The sequence below is a fragment of the Halichoerus grypus genome, chromosome 1 (assembly GCF_964656455.1).
Source record: "Halichoerus grypus chromosome 1, mHalGry1.hap1.1, whole genome shotgun sequence".
NCBI classification, from domain to species: domain Eukaryota; kingdom Metazoa; phylum Chordata; class Mammalia; order Carnivora; family Phocidae; genus Halichoerus; species Halichoerus grypus.
This window is the reverse complement of record NC_135712.1, coordinates 75,988,636-76,009,279: the sequence shown is the minus strand read 5'-3', so window position 1 is coordinate 76,009,279 and position 20,644 is coordinate 75,988,636. Positions and strand designations below refer to the sequence as shown.

General features: G+C 38.7%; 1 protein-coding gene across 1 annotated transcript; it reads right to left on the bottom strand.

Moving 5' to 3' along the window:
- Positions 1–4,156: 4,156 nt before the first annotated feature.
- On the bottom strand, positions 4,157–20,079 carry CLDN1 (claudin 1). The gene is made up of 4 exons (XM_036107945.2): positions 19,633–20,079; positions 10,881–11,045; positions 8,583–8,667; positions 4,157–6,858 (listed from the first exon to the last, which is right to left on the bottom strand). Exons 1-4 carry the CDS (start codon positions 19,853–19,855, stop codon positions 6,696–6,698), a joined length of 636 nt encoding a protein of 211 aa, XP_035963838.1. The 5' UTR covers positions 19,856–20,079; the 3' UTR covers positions 4,157–6,695.
- Positions 20,080–20,644: the final 565 nt, after the last annotated feature.

Here is a 20,644-nt window from a genome sequence, read left to right as displayed (position 1 = left end):
AGTGAATACTGGACCTTAAAAAAAATCACTAAAGATGACTAGTACAAAAAGATGTCTAGTGTAAAATTTTCTTAAACTCTAAAGCTTGTATCATATCTTCCCATTAATTCTCAGAAAAAAAAAAGTTATTTAATGTTTGTAGATAGTGAAGCGCTTACCCAAATTCCTTCTTCTGAAATTTCAATCTTTGCATATGCCTCATCTTTATTACACTTTCTTTTTTTTTTTTTTAAGATTTTATTTATTTATTTGACAGAGAGAGACAGTGAGAGAGGGAACACAAGCAGGGGGAGAGGGAGAGGGAGAAGCAGGCTTCTGTTGAGCAGGGAGCCTGATGCGGGGCTTGATCCCAGGACCCTGGGATCATGACCTGAGCCAAAGGCAGACGCTTAACGACTGAGCCACCCAGGTGCCCCTATTACACTTTCTTTTCCACTTTTGCTTCAAGTATTCTGGGTCACTTAGCATAACTCCTGCATTTCGTTCAACGCACTTGTAAACCCCTTACCTCTGCATACCCTGCTCTCCACTGGGACTGCCTTTCTTTCTTTTGTCCACCTGGTAGATTCCTGACCATGCCTTGGTCAGGTGCTTCCCTCTCTAGCAGCTTTCTCGGACTCTATAAGGATCTTACCTGCTCCCTGCCTCTGGGCTTCCCTTAGCTCTCAAGAGTTTCACCTCTACCATTCACACTACCATGATATGCATGTGCGTTTGCTACTCAAGGATTTCTATCTCAAGTTAGCATCGCTGGATCACAGTGAAACAATCAATTTTCTTAGATATTTTAAAATTGGTTCTCTATAGTTAGTTGTGTACCAATTTATGCTTGTAAATGAGGATGAGAACCTATTTCTTTATATCCTAGCCAACACTGGTATTTCTAGGTCTTAAGACTTACCACTCTGAAGAATAGGAAATTAATTGTCTTTCTCTGATTATTAGTGGTCATTCAAGGTTTTTCTCACAACCTGATTTGTATCCTCATTGATTTACTTTTATTTTTCTCATGATTTCTGTTTTTGAGGTCCTTGGTGTGGGCTTCTGGGCTATCCCTGCACAACCTCTAGGGGAACATCATTCATATAGACCATCTTGAGAATGGTGTCATTCTGGGTTTTTGCAAAAAAGGTGGCCCTGAGGCAAAGACTATGTTTTACTCATCTCTATACTTTCTGTTTGGATCAGGATTTGGCACAGAGTAAGCACTAAATTGAGGAGAAGATAGTTTCACTGATAACATTTCAGCAAAATTGCTTCCCTTCCAACATCTCATGAAGAAGTAAAATAGTAAAGTGACATTTTTATTATATGAGCATTTTATGTTTTATCAACTTTTTAAAGTCATATCATCTGGAAATGTGCCTGAAATGGTAACCTGGCTTTTTAATTTTGTAATATGGGACTCTCTGAGTCCATGTATTATTCTGGAAGGCAGACACAGAGGTAGGTTAATATATGAAATCAGAGAAAAGACCCTATCCAATCAACTGTGCACTTGAAATTGTCAAGGTAATGGCTTTCATTTTACGAAGAGAATTATTCCTGAGAACCATAATTCCTTATATTTGTTCAGTGTTTTTGGTGTATAAAGGACATTCACATAAATAATGTCATTTGATTTCTACTAAAACTCTGTGGGTTAAGTCACATACAAATTATTACTGAGGCTGAGACACATTAGTAAGTTGGCTGAGGTGATATAACTAACAAGGCAAGCAAAATCTCATATTGATGGGCAGCTGTGCGCTTATCTGTGCAACTCAACTTCCCAACTTGCTATGGAATGTGGCCAGGGGAACACCATTCTATCCAATGAGACATAAAATGAAAGCCTACTGACATTTCTTTGTTTAATAACATATTTCTTCATTGTCTTTTCTAATATACTATTGGATACAAACAAAAGAATATATAACATACGCAAGTTTTAAAGAATAATAATTATATATAATGAATACCTGTAAACCCTCTGCCTAACCCAGGACTAGAACATAGCCAACAACATCCATATGCCTCTAAGTTCTTCACCTATCCCACCACTTGTCTTCTTCCATGGGTAACACTGTGATGAATCTTGTGTTTATCATTCCCATGCTTTTCTTTTTCCATAGTTTTATCTCTTACGTCTATATGTCTTAACAATATATTACTTAGTTTGCGTTTTATAAAGATGGTATTATGCGCAGTGTGTCCCTGTGGGACTTGTTTTTTTTTCTTATCACTCAAAATTACATTTCTAAATAACATAGTCATTGAATAAAATAATTTATTTTATGTATAGCTGTACTTTATTCATTTTCACTGCTATAAGATATTCCATCGTATGAATGCACTACAATTTATTATTCTCTCATCAATGAACAGTTGAAAGTATTCTAGTTTTCTTGCTGTTATAGTTACTATGGTGGTCTTTTGTGTTCATGTGTCCCAGTATATATGTAAGAGTTTCTCCAGTAGTGCATTTTTATGTGAGTTTGGATGTTTAAATTTATAATATAGCAATATTTCAAACTTTGTTGGACCAATTGAGAGACCCACCACCATTTATCCACATCCCCTTTCACATCTATATTATCAGACTTCTTAAATTATGCCTATTGTCTAAATTTTCATCTCACTAATTTTATTGATAAGGTTTTATTATTAAAGTTATTAATGAAGTTGGGCATATTTTCATATCTTAATGACCTTACATCATTCATCTTTTGTGAAACGCCTTTTTATGAACTTTGCTTATTTTTCTATTGAGTTGCATATTTTAAATTGATTTATTGGTGTTCTTTTTATATTCTGGATATTAAATTTTTGTTTATTATATGCTGTGTGGTGATATGAATACTCCTCCTAATTATGGACTGTCTTTGTATGTCCCTATTATGTTCTTGATGAACAGAAGTTCTTCATTTTGATGGAGTTGTATATATCCTTTTTTGAAAATTGCTTGCTTTTGTTTTATTTAATAAAAAAAATTCTGTAATTAATGTTAAAGCCTCGGTTCTCCTGTTTTTTTTCCTCCTGAAATTTTTTGAGTTTTGGTTTTCACATTCAAGTCAACAAGCTGTCTCCACATCACCCTAGAATCTGTAATGACTTCTATCAGTTTCCATGGTACCAGCTAATTGTAGAGATTTTAGGGCAGGCTGGGGGCACATGCAGCGTGTCTGGGGTGGGAAAGAAGGGTGCTGGGAAATCTTACCCCTCTGCTACATGCAAGAAGGGAAAGAATTCACTACCAGATTTTATTAGGATTAGCTACAAGCTTAAAGATGGGGAATATAAAAATGGCATGGAGTTTTCCCTGAACCCGGGGCACACATCCACATGGGAAGTGCTACATGAGGAAAGTGGAAACAGCATGGTTCGCAGAATAATGGCATCCAACAAGGATGAGCTCACACAGAAGTGGATGTCTACTTGGTATGATTTACAATCCAGGCTTTTCCCTTAAGAGTTCTTGTCACGAACACCTAGGCATTTTATTTCCTCTCAAACATCATGGGCCTGGACCCCACCCCCAGAGATTTAAATTCTGCAGAAAGAGTGGGGATTCTGATTTGCTTAATTAGTTCAGATCAAACTGGCCTTAGTCTCTCACCCAACCTGCTGATGTCTGAAATTCCACACACAGCTGCAATCATTTGTTGACAAGCCTATCTCTTTAATAAGAAAATTGCCCAGGGAGAGGTTACAATTAAGGCTTTATCTATTATTGATATTTTCAGATAATGAGTGAATGTGTTTCATCACTTGCTTTCCTCAGAGGTAGTTTTGATAATAATCATTACAAAAACGATAATGGATTTCTAGCCTACCATCCGTCACTCTTCCACCTTCTGAGGAACACAACCACCTTAAACTTGGACAATACTTTCCAGCTGGCTATTTTACCATTTAGTCATTCTTTGTAGCATATCCTCTGTTTGTGGATGAGGAAAATAAAGTAACTTCTCTTGGCATTCTCCTCTATCACCAGCCTTGATGAGGAAGAAACTCAGTTTGAGAGAAATAGGACATTCAAGTGGGCAGAGCCACACAACTACTTGACGCATGGCCCAGAGGCACAATAGTGCTTTCCCAGGAACAGTGAGTCAGATACTACCCCAAACCATATCATCTTCCAAGCATGGTGATCTTGAAATAAATAATTAGAAAAACAAGCTAAGGATTTTTTTTTATTAAAAAAACACAATTTACTGAAAAAGAGTAATGCTTTATACAAATTCCCATTACAAAACTCCAAAATATCTATTTGTCTGTTTTCAGGCACAGAAGCAGAGTACAAAAACATCAAAATTGGATAAATTCTGGTGTACCAATTCTGTTGGCCATTTTGGATTATCAATTTCTCTGTAGAGTTTAGCAAGCAGTAACCACCACGCATTTACACTCAGACATTATTAGACCCTGTGTATGTAGCAAAGGCTCTTTGAATTATACCTTCTAAGAACATAGAGTTTCAGGTTTGGGAGACATACTAAACTTTATTGGTTCATAACTTCATACGATACGGTCCTTCGGATAACCCCCCCAATGTGGTTTCACTATGAATTACTATTCCCAAACTACCTGTTTGAGCAGTGCTGCCAGCTAATAGCAACACCTCTGATAACATCACTTAACAGAAACTCACCTTGTACACCCTTGCAAATGATTATAATTCAAAAAAATCTTTCGTACTTTGGCTTTGCTGATGCTTACGCTTCTGTTTTACCCATTACATCTGCAAACTTGTCCTAAGTCAAGTCTGCATTACTGAAAGGAGAAAAGCCTAGCCACAAAAAGCACCAGGCCATATTGACTGAAGAAATCGAAGACTTCCTTAGAATCTTTTTCATTTAGTAAGCAGAATTTCACTTTAGTGTCCCATCATGTGAGAGATTAAGGCAAGAAACCCATTTCTTAGAATTTCTCTCTTTTCAGGAATTTGAAAAGCAATCCAAAAACCAATGCATTTAAATCCTTAATTCTTTCCCCAGTACAGTATATATATATATTTTTTTTTACCTTATAAAACCACATTTACATGTATCCCATCTTACTGGATCCCCACAACAGCCCTGTGAGGTAGGCAGGTCAGGAATTACAATCACCTTTTTACAGATGAGGCACTAAATCTAGGGCATTGCAAGTGCCTTGCCCAAACTCACACAGTAATTGATAGCACCAAGACTCCAATCAGGTCTCCAGACACCAAAGCCAACACCTTTCCATTACATCATCTTGCTCAAGTGAAGGAGCAATTTCTTAGACCGGAAAACTAAGAGCAATTGTTAAAATGGAACAGAGAACCAAAAGCATCTTAGACACAGCTCATAGAAAGGAAATGGGCCATGAAGAAAGGAGGGTGCTGACCGATATAAAAACGTGTGCATAGGCTTGATTCAGTGACTTAACAGCCAACTGAACAAATAAAAACACTACTTAGGCATAGTTCATGTTCAAAGAATGAGCATAATATCAACTAATTAATACTCACACTGCCTCTACTAGCTGGTTAAGTATCATTATCTCATTTTGACAGATGGGAAAAGAGGAGAAAGATTAAGTGACTTGCTTACAGCTAGAGAGAGAATATCTGTCATCAGATTATCACTACAGGAAGTCTAGTACTTCATTCAGACAAACAGATATATGAGCCATTTTTTCTCTAGAAAGAGGTAAACTATACGATAATTACATATGAGAAAACAATACAATTGAGAGGGAGAAAAGGATAGTTTGAGGGGATATACAACTGTGAATAAGTAGCTTAAAAATTCAATCAATACAGTTGTGTTACAACACTTGTGAAAGCAGCATACAGCAACTGAATCAGATAAATATTTTCAAAGCAAACAAGAGCGTTGTAGGTCAGAGTACAGAAATCATGTGGGAAGGTCAACAGGAATATATCATCTGGTCTTGCAGAAAGACATGCTCCCAAAGTTCTGATTTGTAAGAGATTCTTCCTGACTCTAGGAATTTTATTTTAGGCATATGAAATGTGTTATCAGATTCAAGATTTAAGCTCAGCCTCTTAAAAAAGAAGGCACAAAGGATGATGAAAGCACAGGCTATAAGATCATAATCAAAATACTATCAAAGAAGCACATGAAAAGGGCACATGTGAAGAACTGAAAAAGTTCATACTTGGTAAAGCAGATTAGGTCTTTTGTCAAAGACACTAAAAGCTCATGAAAGAGGGAAAATGAAATTCCACCTATTATACATGTGTCCATATAGAAGAGGAAAATATACCAAATAAACTTTCTTAATCAATATAGAATTAAATATATTTTTCTTTTTTTTAGATATATTTTAAGTATACTGGTACCAACATAATGATAAGAGCTTTTGCTATCTAGCTTTTTATAGAAAAACATATATATGTACATATCTATATATATATTTAAGGGGCCCCCTCTCCCCACATTTGAGATGATTACTCAGTGGGAAGCAGTAATAAAAACGGAAAAGGCTTCCCTCCCCTATTGAGGAAAGGAGATAAAATAAGACTAAGCCATTTTTAGCAAAGCATATTTTAAAAAAATATGTTTTTTTTTTTTTTTTTGCATTTGTTTGTTGTTGTTGTTTTTTGCAATACCACAGTTCAGACTCCAATAGTCAAAAGTCTAAGGTCCTAATGTCAATGACAGTATTTCAATGTCCATTTTCTATTTGTTTCAACAGTGTTGTCTCCTTTTGCTTCTGTGTCACACGTAGTCTTTCCCACTGGAAGGTGCAGGTTTTGGATAGGGCCGTGGTGTTGGGTAAGATGTTGTTTTTCGGGGACAGGAGCAGCAAAGTAGGGCACCTCCCAGAAGGCAGAGAGAAGCCGCAGCCCACCCAGTGAAGAGAGCCTGACCAAATTCATACCTGAAAAGACAACGCATTTGTTTCATCAATGAATCATTGGGGACTTTTGTAATATAATTAAGGAAGGAAATCAATATCATATTCATTATATTTTTTTTCCACTGGGAAAAAAAAATCCCCTCTGATCCCCTGGGGGAAGTACTCTAAGGTTCATGAACACAGACATACCAGAATGTTTACGTTGCAGTTGTAGACACTTTGCAATAGTAACTCAGACCATATGGCCCGCAACACCAGGGTAATCACACAAATATTTCCAAAGACTTTACCACATGCAGGAGACTTGTGAAACATGTTTCTGTATTTTAGAAGCTGGGTTTGGACCATGATTCCCAGGCTAAAACTTAACAATTATGCTATTGCCAAGTAGCAACCATATCCTATAAAGAAAATTGCTGGCAAGTGATGGAGACTATTAGAATTTTCAATAGTTGATCCTAGGTACACGGAAATCAGAAATGTATGGTTTCGTAAAAAAAGACTTCTAAACAATCCATGGACCATTCTAGATTAAGCTGATACAGTGTATGGAGCCAAACTTCTGGGGAGAGGCTCTGTGAATGATGGCAGACAATAGGGCGGAGCAGGCCTAGCCTTGAGTCCTGATGCAAACTCTCTACTGCTGCACTCTTGGCTAGTAACTTCACCTCCCAACCTTAAATTTCTGCTTCTCTTAAAGCAAGATAATCCCACCTGCCTCACTGGATTGCTTTCAGGATCATGAGAGACAATGTAAATAACACATAAACAGTACCAAGCAATTTATAAAGTGCTTTCACTTGATAATTTTTACTGGTAAAAAATTAGCCTATTGACCTCTTGCAGTTACTGTCCCTACGTTGCAAGTCTTATAGATCTAAGGCTCCAACACGATCACAATCACTGTAGTATATGTTTTCCTAGTGTGGGTGATTATATGAAGAGAAGCACACCTTATCTCTCTGGCCACGGAGATTCTGCATCCATTCATGCCAGCACTCAACAAACAATAATTATGCCTTAACGTCCTGACTCTGAATGAAGTTGTTAGGCTTTAATGATGTGAACACAGTGAGACAAAGAGCCTTGACCCTGATCAAAGAGTGTTGTTACATGAGAGCCCAGAATCAGCTCTTTTATTTCTACAACTCACAATATAAATAAAAATGACTTTAGCAAAGCCAATTTTATAGTTGTGATGGAACATAAAATTTCAAAGTGGCATCTCAACTTGTTTTTTTCATAAATAAGTAAAATTATGTTTTCCTAAATAAAATTAAACTATTGGGAATGAAGTTATATTCATTAACCCCTAGAGTAGTATTATTTTTTTCCAATCAATCATAAACCGTGTGTTAAGTTACAAAAAAAATCACTTAATTAAGTGTTGGAAGTATTGGGACATACCTCAAAAAGGAAATTTTAAGTATGTTAACATCTTTATTGATATTTAAAAAAATGAACCAGGAAAAAGGTCCAGTATACAGTTGGAAAGTACAGAGATTGAGAATTTTCTACTTTTAAGTGCATTTTGTCATCAATATAGGCTGTTAAAGCAATTATCAAACTCATTTTAACATGAGTCACAGGCCTTTCAGATTATTTTCAAGTTTGACTAAAATTTCACAAAGTTCTACAAAGCAAATCCGAGAAGTTATGGCACTAGCTGAACTTTGTAGGAGATAAATAGGGTATTTTCTTTGAGAAATAAATAATAAAATAGTTTTATGCATGAATAGCATTACCTGGCATTGACTGGGGTCATGGGGTCATAAAATTCTTGAACAATTTTATTGCCATACCATGCTGTGGCAACTAAAACAGCCAGACCTACAGAAATTCGAAACAAAAGATGGTTAATCACTATGGAACAATAAGTATAAATATACAGCACATTAAATTTATAAGCATTTTACAAGAATTAAATCCCATCAATAGTGTTGACATTTTTAATTTAGTCAGTTTCAATTCAGACAATTTTAACTTAGGGAGATTAGAGATTCAGACATGATTTATTCCAAATATTCTATTAAGACAGACAAAAATATTAGGTTGAAGCTGGGCATGGTTTATACTCTTCACGTCACCTTATTCACTTAGAGTCCAAGGTCACGGGCACACATAATGCTTTTTTCCAAAACAATTCAACAGGTTGATGTCAATAAGAGCTCCTTCAAAGATATTGTTACACATCAGTGTACTAAACTACTTTTAATAAAACCAGTGTCCTTATTAGTATACACAGAGTCACTTACAAAAGGGAAGATGTAAACCCTTCTACATTTTTCTTGACCAAAATTCAAAATTTACATTTCTGCAGGACCAGAAGGGAAGTAAACAACTAGATAGCAGGGAAGAGCAGGACCTGTCTCAGTGTGGACCAGACCCCCCAAATCCTACTGCCCCCCTGGCCAGACATGCGACGTACTGCCTGGAGATGTGGTGAGGGGCCCCACCAGATCAATTTGCACAGCAACCTCTCAATTTCCCACAGATTTCATATTTCAGTAATACCACAGAAACTAGTCAACATAATTACTTCTATCATTTATAAGAAGTGTAAAATATCTCAATATTTCTTATCCAAGGAAATTAAATAACTTCTTTGTATAGTAATTATACAAAACCATCAATATAAACAGATTAAATATTTCCATGCTACTTCCTCTTTCCCTCCCCCACCCCCCCAAAAAAACTGGTCCAATCTAATTGCCTCTAATACTTGACAGAAAACACTATTGCTTTTGGCTGCTCAGATACACCATAAGAATGTGCTGGAACTTGCCACCCTTACTCCCTAGGAAGTCCCTGAAAGGGACGTGGGGGTGCTGCAGTCATTTACAGGAGTTACAAGAAGGCAAGCAAAGGAAGGGTGCTATGCAGTATGTTTATTCACAGCCTTTGGGATCAAACTATTGGGAATAAAATGCCATTCGTGCTTTTTCTGACAGGAGCTAATTTGAATAAACTGAAAGACTGATCCCTTTAACCAAATCTCCAGCAAAGCCAGACTCTCTTCCTTCATTATTGGTTAAGTCCACATATGATGCTGGGCTAAAGGCTCCTAGCAAGTCTTTTTCCAAAGAGAAAATGAGAAAAGAAATTCTAATTCTAGCTCTTCCCAATGGTAGATTGTATCACTGGTCTCATTTTCAAAAACAATAGGCTGCATACACCATATACTGCATATATGTTATATATAATGTATATAGTAGTCTATTATTTTATGTGTTTACACACACATACTATTTTGTCTGCACACATACACACTACCTTATTTAATATAGTCCTTATAATAGGGTTTCATAATGGAACTATCCATGTCTTTTCCTGGTACTCATTTTCTCAAAGGTCACATATGTAACTCCTCAATCAACACTTGAATGAAGCAACAAACATGTATGTATTTTCCATGGAAAACATAACTTCATTCCTTTATCAAGGTTTTCTCTTTCTTAACTCATCTAACCTAATTTCCTGCCATTCCAACCTCTACCTCCACTCCATTTGGCCTTTCTTTTCACTTGTCTATAGTACATCCTGTTTATGTGGAATCAGATCTGTCTGTCTGGAATGCTGTCCTCATTTTTCTCCAAGAATCCCAGTTCCATCCATTCCCCATAGACCTGTTTGATTCACACATTCTTTATGTTCTCTGTCATAACTCCCCATCTTTGCCACATAATGTCTATGGAGACACTCCAGAAATTTTTTGAATCTTACAGAATTGTTCCCAAATGCTTGCTAAATAAAAAATATCTCTCTTCACCTGGGAGACTGCTTCTAGCAAATCAGCTGACACCTGGAACCTCAATGAATAGACCTGCCCACCATGAACACAGATCTCAAATTTCCATTTGGATCCTACTTGAGAATGTGAAAGTCAATTAGACTTAAGGTTTTTATGTCTTCAAGATTTTAAAGGAACTGAAAAAATCAACCCAAGCGCAACAAATCCAACAAAATCTAAGGAAACTCAAACCTAGGTCTTTACCCGTACCAGAGACAGATTAGTGAGGTGAAGGAGGCAGGGCCTCTCTTACCTGCAATAAGAAATATCACTCCCCCAATGACAGCCATCCGCATCTTCTGCACCTCATCGTCTTCCAAGCACTTCATACACTTCATGCCAATTGTGGCCACAAAGATGGCTATAAGTCCCAGCAGGATGCCAATCACCATCAAAGCGCGGGTGGCTTGCAAAGTACCTGGTGGAGAACGTTTTAGAACATGTAAAAATCGTGCCTAGGCCAACAAGAGAAGAAGAATGATTGAAGGCCACGTATATTTCAATAATGTATGGGAAAGATAACAATGAACTAGGAGTCACAAGACCCCAGTTCCGATGATGTTTCTGCAGGTAACCAACACAATTTCCACTCCAGAGAAACAAACGCCTGGCTGCATGATGAGTAAGAAGCCCTCCAGCTCTCACAATTTATGTTTTCAATATGAACTTCAAATCCTCTGGAAAAATAATTAATGATCTGGTTGAATAGGTTTAGCAGAACTAATACATCTTTAATCCTCACTAACAGAGTATTTTGATTCTGAAATAACAATCATATGTATTATCCTTAATGTTAAGCCATTTATAATTAAAATGGCTTACAATATACTTTGGTAATAGTCAACAGCTTTATACTCCAGTCATCAAGCTGCAGAAAAAAACAGGTGAATTTGGAAGATAAGTAATGAATTTCTCAAAGATTATCACGGCTGGATAAGTAACATTTGTATCCCCAGTGACTGGCCTCGGGGTGGGGGATATAAATGCCATTTTCTTAGAACAAAACAAAATAACCTTTGAGATGTTACTTTGGAACAAGGTAGTTTCATATTCAGAGATATCACCAGTGTTCAAAACTATTAAATTGTCATGTTGTAAAATAGCAGACAATAATTTAATGTAGTATTTCTCAAGATTCCACTAATTTTCTCATTTCCTGTTATTGTCATTGGTGTACTAAATCACGATATAGTCAGCTTCAGGAGATTATGCCAGTATGTTTCTTAAAGAATAAAAACATGACACTATCATTGTGGTATAAAGGCACAGATTTAAAGAAAAATGAGCCGAAACTACTCTGGTTAATGAGTTTGATTAATTCTAGATTTATTTCCTCCTTCAGGTAAAGATCATTATCTTATTGACAGTGTTTACATGTAACAATTATTTTTCCATGTATAAATAGTATTTACATTGTAACAAACCATGCTATCTTGGGTAAGCTACTTATTATTCTTTGGGATCAAGTTTCTATTATGTAAAGTGTGAATGATGATATCTCTAACCAGGAAGCTGGAACAATTTACTTCTTGATGGTCTTTAAAAGTGGCTGACATGATGGAAAGGTTCTGTATCTCACTATCAAATTGATACCTAAGCTCAGTCTTATGATGCTCAGGGTTGAAAACTTACATTACCAATCATTACTAACTCTAGAGATTTCTAAAACATTCAATTTTAATTTGTTAATATTTATACCCTTGCCATAACCAATCTCTGCTAAAATGACAATAACCTCTTTCTAAGAAGAATCAAAAGTATTTTTTTTTTTTTACTGTATTTGAGAGCTATTTTGGAAGCCAAGATACATTTTTACTTGATTTAAGTAAACAGCAAAATGGAGACACTCGCCTTCCATAACCAGCTCCTTGTAAACACCTGGGGCACACATGCACCCTACCCACACACTTCTCATAAGATTCCAGCATAAAGAATTGCTGAATCAAAACACATGTTCCATGGGCCGCGGGTTTCCCAGGAACTGAAGCTGCTTATAATATTAGTGTAAAGCTTCTTGCTTGGATCACAAACAATACTGTGGCCAGAAGAGGAAAGTACCAAGGAATCCACTGTTATGGCATGTCCTTCCTTCTGATTTACGAAGAGTTTTTGCCAAGACAATCATTACATGACAGGAAATTGAAAAGTAAAATAATTAAGTTCTTATACACAACACAAATATCAGATCTGGTCCTAAATGCCACTCAGAAGAAAGGCATTTCAGGCAAAAGAATGCTGGAAGGAGAAATACTAAAAATCACAAAGATAATCCACATGCCAGGAGGATAGGATGACTGTCCATCTGTTTACCTGGCACTGTCTTGGTTTTAAAACTACAGGTCCCACCTCCTAAGAAGGACCTGAATCCTGAACAAATGGGGACAGCTGGTCACTCTACTGGAGGATGACGGAATATGACAAAATGAGGTGCGTTTAGCGTGGTGGTCAGAAAGCTTAGATCCTGCAGGGCTTTGCAAGCTAGAGTAAGGTGTTTATTCCAAGTGTAATCAGAAGTCATTGTAGGGTTTTAAAGAAGGGGTGACAAGATTTTTACCTTCAGTAGAGAGAGCACAATTAGTAAATATTCTTCCTATGCTAACCCTTCAAATACATATAGCCTTCCACATCTCTCAGCCACTTCTGCTGTTTTTCTCATAAACACTCAGTTTTCCAACCTTTATTAATCACCTTTATTATTAATCTCTGATCTTTCTCCAAGTTTTCCACTTTGTTTGAGTTGTAGGGCCCCCAACCTGACCCAGCTCCTATAATAATCATTCTGATCTGCACTTCACGTAAAAACAGCAGGCCACCAGCCCAGCAGGTCTGAGCACTTGGATCACAAGGTATTCTTCACGAGGAGTCTACCAGGCCTCTCAGTCTCATGAGTCAGACTTGCATAAAACCACCCAGGCAGGGAGCACACACAGATAAACTACTCCAGGGCTCACCTGGGCTGATCTAACATTCATGGTTTTCATCTCTGAGTTTTTCCCCTTCAAGTTCTCTAGGAAAGCACACATGACTCATGCCATACCCATTTTATTCTTTCCACCTCTTTCACAAAGCTTCTAAGGGGGGACAAGGCAGATATTTTGTTCTGTTCACTAACAAAACCCCCTATCTTTTCTTTCTTTACAGAATCATGACTTATTTGCATAATGCACAAAAAATAACGGAGGAAATGGGGGAAAAATCCTTAGGAATCATATAAGCCATCTAGAGCAGCGGATCATGTCTCATTTTTAAAAATCTGACAAAGCAAGAGCATTATTTTTTTTAAAGATTTTATTTATTTATTTGTCAGAGAGAGAGAGAGCATAAGCAGGGGGAACGGCAGGGAGAGGGAGAAGCAGGCTCCCTGCTGTGCAAGGAGCCCAGTTCAGGGCTCAATTCCAGAACCCTGGGCTCATGACCCAAGCTGAAGGCAGCCGCTTAACCGACAGAGCCACCCAGGCGCCCCAAGCAAGAGCATTATTCTGCAAAGCAATATTTCTCATCTACCTCTTGGCATCCATTGATTTACAAAATTTCTCTGTATTTTACAATACTGGATGGGCATCAAACACAAAAATCTCATCTTGCTCCACTGGAGACAGTTGGATGAATTCTTAACTATAGTGATAAGTAGGAGTAGGGGGGGATGTTAAAAAAAAAACTGTGAGAATCATAACAACATGAAAATTCACTAGTCAGGCATATGTAACAATGGATAACAAAGTCAAAGTAAGCAAGTGTTGTGTTACAAGTTATGAGGGTTTTACCTGGAGATAGAATCTAAATTGTACAGTTTTAAGCTGGAACCAGATGAATCCTTCAAATTAAGGTCTTATGGAAGGCTTTTAAGTCAGAGATCTAAAATATGTAATTGTGAGCTCGTTGATGTCTTGGGCCAGATATTTTTCAATCCAAAACACTAAGAACAGTACCTGGCATGCCACATGGATTATTCAATCTGTGTTCAATTCATTCAAATTAGCACATATTTTTATTTTTTTTTCAAAATTGCACTAATATGATAGGGAAATATACTTATTCTCTTGTGGTTAGCTTAAGCTTTGATATACTACTGAGAAATGCCTCCCTAGTGAGCCTGGAGATAATAAAATTTTGCTATATAAAAGCCAAACTTAGTTTCAATCACTAAAAGCCAGAAATTTATACAAGGAGGGAACAAATCATACTTTTTGCTTAACTTGATTTTTTTTTTTTTATTTTCAAGATTTTAAAATTCTGCATTGAATGAGCTTCCGAGATAAAGTTTTTCTCCTGGTGGAATAATGATCAGCAGGGTATAGAAGTTGAGAAACACTTGAAAGCCACAAAATAACATTTTGGACCAGAGAGATACAGGACAGCCTTGAATTATTAACTCTGAGCTGGTCTAATTGGATCAATTCAAAATGCAAATACGTTCCTTTCCTGGCTCTTTAAATTTGGAGATACCGCTACAATATTATTATCACTGACTAAAGTGGTCTGTGGAGAAAATAGTTAGCAAACATTCAAAAAGTTACACTATTGTTTCCCATCATTATTCAGCAGTAGATAGAGGAGGCAGTCTTTTAATTACATTTAGGAAGACTGATAATCTTGAGATTAAAGACCCCCTAAGGAGTTCTCACCACCTTCAACCTGAAAGTATAATTTGAAAAAATACTTACAAAGACCTCTACTTACAAGACAAGAGATGAGTGAGGAGTTACTGATCTACTACAGTTGGGTTAGTCAACATCAGTGTAGAAAGACAAGTATGTCAATTTTTTTTTTTCTAAAGGTTTGTAAAAGTCTCACTATACAAACAGCAGAATCTCCTACAAATACCTGACATTGTTTATGCTACTTACCGGCCATACTGCTATATTATTACCCTATATAGTATGCATCAAACAAAGCTGATTTTAATTAAATCTGCATCCTCATGTAGTACCCCTTTGCATGAGTGGTTGCTTAATAAGTATTAGACAAGTAAATGAACTGACCATCAGGTGACTGGAACAAAAATGTTCTCTTCTCTGTAGTTAAATGAGCTCATCACAGACTGTCACACAACTATACTCCCCTGGCTTTTTCACTTGTACTCAAGGTCAAAGTTTCTTAGGAGTTCTCATTGTTAGGATTTCTATTTTATTGGTGTGTAAGCTGGTGGCCACTGGGTATGACCTCAATATACCACCCCACTCAGTAACTGAAGTGGTCTGGGATGAGGCAGGACTTACCACTTTTCAGGATGTCCTGAGTAGTTTTGCTCTTTTTTGTTTGTTCCTTAGAGAAATTGCCTCATGATTAAATTTATGCTTCTATATTACCACTTACTCATCACTCCAATCAAGGAAACCTAAACTATGCCACTTCTTCTTTGTTTTCCATCATGGCAGTTAGTAACAGAGAATGTTGACACTGGAAGGAATCCACATTGGCACCTTATAAATTATCTTAGTTGCATCCCTGGGAGCAAGAATAGGGCCCAGCTTACGTTTGTTGAGTGGATGAATGAACCGTCGGTTCATCTCCCCATTCCTCTTATTCTGCACTATTTTATAAGTAAGGCTTATAAAATAAGCCCTATTTTATTTCTCTTCAGCCCAGAGAAATCAAGTGGCTTACAATAATATACATAGTTAGTTAGTGCAAAACAAGGGTTAGAATTGAGAACTTATGACCTCAAGCTTGGATTTTTTTTTTTTTTTCCTACTTCCATCATTCCAAGAGTCAGAACTAATTCATGAAACAGATTCGAACACCAATGGTTCCTTGAACACCCTTGGGATGTAGCAGTATCATGCAGTCTGGGGAAGTATAAGTGGCTGCCTTCTTCTCTGCCTTTGCTTCCAAGACTTTCAAGACTTTAAAATCCAAGTCAGTGATTTCGTCTCTTTGATTGAGCCTGACATCATGGGGAGAGTGCTGGGAAACCTCACTGACAACCAATACTCATTAAGCACACCTACACACATGTGGATTCATGCAAAGCAAGCTGAACAGGCTAGAGGAGCTTATAAACAAATTACAGAATCCCAAGGTTAGATGAGACTTAGAGAGAGTCTAGCCTAACCTTCCATTTGTCTGGTGCTTGGATTTTCCCTACAACATTCCTACAAAATGCTTACTTCTCTGCTTGTGCACCTCCCACAATGCAACCTCCCAGGACAGCCCAATCTTTGGACAGCTTTAGCTATTAAAATCAAGCAAGAAAAAACAATTAACTAAGTACCTAAAACAGGTGCAAGCTTGCCAAAAGTTTGAGAATTGGATCAGCAGAAGGCAAGATGTACAGTTTAATCCAGAAAAAGTCTGCTGCGAGCAGTACCTGGCACTGCCCTTTGTATGTGCCAACTCTCAGCGGTCATCAGTGTGAATGAGCATCTCATACTTGGGATGGAATTGAAATTGTCTCAGCCATAGTAAAACCACGATACACAGTGTAACATCACCCCTCCCCCCAAGGGAAGCTTCTCGGTTACGTTTTCATAAACTGTTCTGCAAGAACCACCTAAAAGAAGCCCTGTTGTATCTCATTTCCTATATTGGTTTAAACATCCTGTAACCCTTTATAAATGTCATGTGCTTTTCATAGCCGACACCAGTTAGAGCAGGGGATCAAGGGCTTTTAACACATCCATTGCCTTAAACCTTGATAAATTTCTGTATCTCTACTCTAAGATGCCAAGTGGGCTCCACTGGCAAAGTGAGCAAGATACAGTTTCAGGAAACTTCTAGCCAAGCTATAAGCTAAAAGCAAGCACTCCCTGGTATGCAACCCTTTACAAGGAAAGCTACTTACATCTAGGAAATTCTGTTCTCTTTTAGACATCACAAAACTGCACCAAAACCAACCAATGAATCACCACCCCAGGTCTCTACATCAGAGGAGAGTAAGGACCACTGCCCAGGCAGAGAAACAGAGACAGGTTCCCTGGGCTCTGTTCAAAGGTCTCCAGTGAGTCATGGGCAGGTTGGGAGAGCACTATGAGTCAAGGCTCCCTCTTCTGGGAATCAGTTTTGAGAGAAAGGCCTCAGCTCCACCTTGAATAAATCCTGGTTTTAACCAAAACAAAAAGAGGAATCTGATCTGGAGTTAAAAAGAATCATCAGGAAGAAATCTCTAAAATCTGTATGGGGGAACGGGTATTGTTTAGTTCTTCTACTACAGCTTCAAAAACTATAACAGCTATATTAACCAGGAATAAATCAAAATAAAACATTTTAACACATTATCGTGTATAGTGATGACCTGCTGGAGTATTTGCAACATGGATCAGTTTGGTCATGGATTCTATTTGGTCACCTAAGGAAGTAAAAGGAAACCTATTTAAGCATATTGAAAATGAACTGTTTTGATCAGAAGAATCAGAGACCTCTCTGGAATTTCCCTTAAAGCCTTCTCCATCTGCCAAGTCCTCGACATGATACCCAAAATGCCTGACACCATTTCCTTATACACATTTGTCTTTTCATGGGGAGATTCAATGATTATATAAAGGGGTATACTTAATACACTTCTTATATTTGGTATAAAAGATCCTAATACAGGAGCTTTGAAAAGTTGAAGTGACAACACTCAAACCACCATGCACATTGACCAACCAAATCCCACAGGTGTGCAAGCTGTTTAAACAGATTCAGAACAGATTTAATAACTCTAAGATGTATGGTTTTTGACAAAACCACAGGCTGGAGGTGGACAGGGCAATTGAAGGAAGCTTGAGCAATGGCAACATGGCTCACCCTCAGCACACAAGGTGGGCTGGTGGTCAGGTTTGTTTATCCTGGCAAAGGCTAAGTAAGCTTTTCTTCAAGTTAGTTTGAGGGCATGAGAGTCAAAGGTGTAGGGCAACTAACACAGTATCTCAAGGAAGGTACTCCAGCCATGAATTATTATGACCTAAGTAAGTGGGAATTTAATGAGTTTCTAAAAAGGTACTCATAACGTTTTACCTAAAAATAAATAAATAAACAAAAGTAAAAAGGCCATCCTATCGTCCTTCTCCCTATAATCCTTAGAAATATCACTCTACATAATTCAACTTGACAGAAGAACAGACATCCATTACACAGACACTCCTTCAAGGAAGATGGAAGCTTGGAGAAGACCCACCATTTCTCTCACTACCCTCCTCCCTGCCTGAGCTCTGCCTTCAGCAATTGTCTCCTCTGCTGCATTTTCTCCAGTGCCTTCATTCTCCTTCATATTATGAGGGGAGCTTACTTAGAACTTTTCTTTCTTGCCACCCCTTTCCACCTGCCACCAAACTTCACTTTCCAAAATAACACTACACAATCTGCCTCCTCTGCAGACTCCTGGCTTGAAAGCTAAACCCTTCAGGGGAATCTCAAGAGGCTTCTTGAAGGAGTCATAGAAGAAGATGCAAAGGAGCTTCCCCATACTTACTGGATCTTAAAAATCAAAAAAATCAAAAGATTCAAGCTCAAGTGTGAGTAGTAGACACTAGGTTGGGACATTCCATGTAGAAATGTGACTTTTACTATGAAAACTCAGAGTAAAGATAGATTTTACCCCCCCCCCCCCAATTTACCTAAAACTTTAGGATTCCCTGTTAATTAAAGAATCTGGAAAAGCTGACAGGCTCCAAACTTTTCAAAGCATACTGTTTTCTTGTCCAAACCCCACCACTCTTCAATTTATACAGAATCTTACAATATCCAGGACAAGCCTAAGTGCTCAAGTTGGAGGCTGGCCTTCACCCACTCAATCTCCACCTCACTGTCATGGGAGTTTAAGATGAAACCACACCTAGAGGAAAAGTGTCACCCGGCGAGTTAGAGGAAAAACCAGAGCTGAGGACAGGGCTTCTCTTTTCCCAAACCACAGTTCTCTCGCTTCCTCACGACAAAGCACATGATCAGAAGATGTGATCAACTGAAGTTTCACAACCACGTAATTATACCACAGAATCAATTGGTAGCCACTACCCCAAAGCGGAGCCCCTGGTGGGGGGCTGGGGTCTCAGGTTCACGACCGTGGGGATGGGGAAGGCACTCACTGCTCAGATTCAGCAAGGAGTCGAAGACTTTGCACTGAATCTGCCCGGTGCTCTGCGACACGCAGGACATCCACAGCCCCTCGTAAATGGCCTGGGCAGTCACGATGTTGTCCCCCGCGTAGGAGTAAATCTTCCACTGGGGCAGTGCCGTGCTGACAATGCAGCCGATCCAGCCCAGGAAGGCCAGGATGAAGCCTAAGAGCTGCAGCCCCGCGTTGGCCATGGCTCGCTCGGGCGCCCGCGCTGGTTCAGGGGTGGCAGGTGCAGAAGGCGGAGTTGGCAGGTGCGCACCGGGGACTCTCCGGAGTGACGGAGCCGCGCGGAGGAAGTTACTGCGGAGAGCCCTGCTCCCTGAGCTGCCACCGAAGAAGCTTTGGGTCTGGGTCCCGTCTGGGTCGGCGCTGGAGTCGGGACGCGAGAAGCTGCGCTACTGCCAGGCTCCGGGACTGAGACGCCAACCCTCTGGGCGCCGCGATTTAAAGCAGCTCCGCCCCCGGCCCGCCGGCCGCCGCGCAGCGCCCCCTGGTGGTTTCAGAGCGGCTCGCTGGGAAAGCGGCGGGGAGCGCGGGAGCCCGCGATGGCAGAGTCCTAGGCAGGAAGGTCCCGCCTGAGGTGTGGGGACTCCCTGGGGAGGATCAGATCTGCACAGTGCTCCCGTAGTCGTCCCTTATCCAAAAATGATGTGGAAACAGTAAAAATTCATAACGATGAAAAATAGAGGCCTCAAAAGACCCATGGTGTCATTTGCAACTTTATTTCACTATCTTATTAAAAGGTATTTTCTATTTATCCCCAGGACACCCTCCCATCCCCACACACTTCTCTCTCTTTTGTTCATCTCTCCCCCCTCCCCCTTTTGCCTCCCGTTCCCTTCTTCTCTTCATGGTCTCTTCTAGAATCATACATTTCTGCATGAGTTGTAAGAAATCTTTGTACTTTATAGATCAGGAAACTGAGGCTCAGAGAGGAAACATGGTTTTCATAAGATCACACAGCAAGTTAGTAGCATCTT